The sequence below is a fragment of the Branchiostoma floridae genome, chromosome 10 (genome assembly GCF_000003815.2).
Source record: "Branchiostoma floridae strain S238N-H82 chromosome 10, Bfl_VNyyK, whole genome shotgun sequence".
Classification (NCBI taxonomy): Eukaryota; Metazoa; Chordata; class Leptocardii; order Amphioxiformes; family Branchiostomatidae; genus Branchiostoma; species Branchiostoma floridae.
Window position 1 is genome coordinate 23657281 of NC_049988.1, and position 2698 is coordinate 23659978.

Genomic DNA, 2698 nt, shown 5'->3' on the forward strand with positions numbered 1-2698 from the left:
CAGATGATTATTATTATTATTCGTCTCAATTCTATGCTTTTCTCCTGTTGGGTTCAGCTATTTGAAGTTAACATGAATATGAATCAGCTGGCACTTTTTTTCTGTTCAGACATGTATTCCTGAATCTTTGAATAGCGATTTCTGTATGTATTCAGCTGCTGCAAAATTCTGTTTTTCCTTTGTGAGTGCAATGTATTGGGCTAATATGCTTTGCACTGCAAGTTAGGCCTATAATCATGTACCCTTTTTCAACGTGGTCCTGGGGTGCTTTGAAGGATACTGTCAAAGGTTCAGTTGTCACAAAGAAAGCCCCCACATGCAAGACAATAGATGATTCCTACTTGGGTGCTTGTTGTTGAATGTAGGGCCAAACTATCATTAGATTAGGGGTGCAACTTTTTTTAATCTTCACCTCTTTGCAGTGAATTTTTTTTCCAGTCAAACTGTTGCCACAAGGAGATTTATTGAACGTAGAAATAGTCTAGTAGTGTTATATTGTGTGTGAACTTGTATTCCAGTGGTGAAATATGTACATTATTATGCGACAAGCCACCCAGTGGAGAGCATATATATTTGAACTCCTCGGTTTATGGGTAAGCACTTAAAAAGTTGTGTTCTGTTTGCAATGTATGGTAGTAGTCAAGTTAAAAGATAATGTCAGACTAAGCCAATCCAGCTAGTATTTGCGCCATTGGTGCCAATATGTACTTTTTTTTTTTTACTGTTCCATATTAAAATGTTATATTTTGTATACTGTAAGTAGCACAGTGTTGCAGAGAGAGAGAAAGTAGATGTTTTATCACACTTGCCAAGTTTGTGATTTGTTAACTATAAATATATTTGTTGGAGGCAAATATTCAGGATTGTATCAAAACCTTTTGCCTCATATGGAATAAATATGATTAAAATGTGCTGTATACATTTGCCTTCTTTTGCCTTGTGTTGCAAGTTTCATCTGTGTATGAAAAGCATCCCTTTTATCATCCCAATGTATAAAGAGACAGCTGAAGAAATTTAACATCTTTCTTTATTACATAATACAAATCATATATAACTTAACATATTCACGGAGGCACTGCCGTGTCTTGCCCTGAATTGATGTACAGTTTTGTTACAAAAAAACAACTGAAACACAAGCGCATTACATACACCAAGGAGAACGTGTCCTTGCATACACTTCATTGACAAGGCGAGATAAGCAAACGTGTGGCACACTGACTCATCATAACGTCTAATAGCACAGTCCAGGAAAGTTTTCTTCAGTGTTTTAGTCCTTGCATTGGGTACAATAATACTACAATTCAAAGCAATCCATTTTCTACTAAGGCCACGCAGAGTAAAAAAGTGCATGATATATATGATTACAGGCGAGTTTCTTCGTATTGGACATTTTCCGGACTTGCTGATCCAGAGATGAGCTTTTGTATCTACGGAAGAGGAAAAAAACACAGTACATTGTGATAGTCATTCGACGCCAGTACATAGAGCCTGGAAAAGTGATCATGAAATTGAAATTTCCCTTTGACGCCATATACGAGAGTTGCACATTTGGGGTATTGTGAAACACTCAATTACTGATCCTGTTTTACCACCAAAAACAGTCATTTGTCATGGAAACCAGAACTCAACATATGGCATGCGTGAGAAATAACGGCGCACTACACGACTGGTGACAATATGTAAAGTTGCATACTGAACAAAGGGAAATGTTCGCAGTGGTTTTATGTTCGAGATTTTCGTAGTGACTAACACCACGAACACTCCATCGTCTTTTTCTGTGAAATAGAATTTCCGCGAACATGTCCCCTTTCACAGTAGCTGACCATAAAGAAGAGTCTCCTTACCAGTTTGGGACAGATCTGCTCGAGGTATCGGCCCAGTCTCACTCCGCTGCCGTCCTCCTTCCCATCCACCCCACACCCGGTGACCAGCGCGCTCCGTCCCGCCAGTATGATGAACAGACCTACGATACCGACCCCGTGAGTGACCCAGTAACTTACGACAGGCTGGTCGGGTAACACGTAAACGTCGTACATCAGCCACAGCCCGCGCCACACCGCTACACTCCCTACTCCACTGACGAAGGTGAAAACCATCTCTACCGCCAGGCCAACGTAAAAACCCTTTATTTTTCTTACAAGGCACGACGTCGGTGATTCTAAAACAACAACAGTTATGAAGATAGCGTATCCGATGCCTAAACAAGTCCATGTAGAACGAGTCTGATCTGATGGGAAGATGGTGAAGTCCAACAGTTGCCAAATCCCTCGCCAAGCGAGTACGACTAAGGATATAATCAGCACCACGGTCAGGACTACGTCACCGACGAACAGCCACGTCTTGGCCGGTTGGACTCCAAAACGAGTGGTTACCCGAAAGGGTTGTTGGGGAATGTCTACGTTAGTGATGAACGGGGAGGCGGCGATGTTATTCACTGCACGGAGAGGGACGAAGACCAAGAGGGAAGCTCCGAGGCAAACAGCCGCGCTGAGGATGTTCACTCCTGTGAGGTGGTCTATCAAATACCATAGGCCCCTGAAGTGGTTTACCATCGCGAAGCCGTAGATGTATATATACAGCCTGTAAAGAATGTTGAATGTAACCCTTTGTTCAGCGAATAAGGATCCCACTACGCCCTGTAATAAGTTGATAGGAAGCGTCATGACAAGCCCGATCACAAGCGACACGACCGAGCTCA

General features: G+C 42.1%; 1 protein-coding gene across 2 annotated transcripts; it reads right to left on the minus strand.

The window, feature by feature from the left end:
* Positions 1–708: 708 nt before the first annotated feature.
* On the minus strand, positions 709–2692 carry LOC118424630. Of its 2 annotated transcripts, none has more exons than XM_035833284.1 (2): positions 1845–2692; positions 709–1418 (listed from the first exon to the last, which is right to left on the minus strand). In XM_035833284.1, the coding sequence occupies exons 1-2, from the start codon at positions 2661–2663 to the stop codon at positions 1362–1364; spliced, it is 876 nt and encodes a 291-aa protein (XP_035689177.1). In that variant the 5' UTR covers positions 2664–2692; the 3' UTR covers positions 709–1361. The 2 variants fall into 2 exon arrangements, with proteins under 2 accessions (XP_035689177.1, XP_035689176.1); XM_035833283.1 differs by having other exon boundaries at positions 709–1427.
* Between the last annotated feature and the right edge of the window lie 6 nt (positions 2693–2698).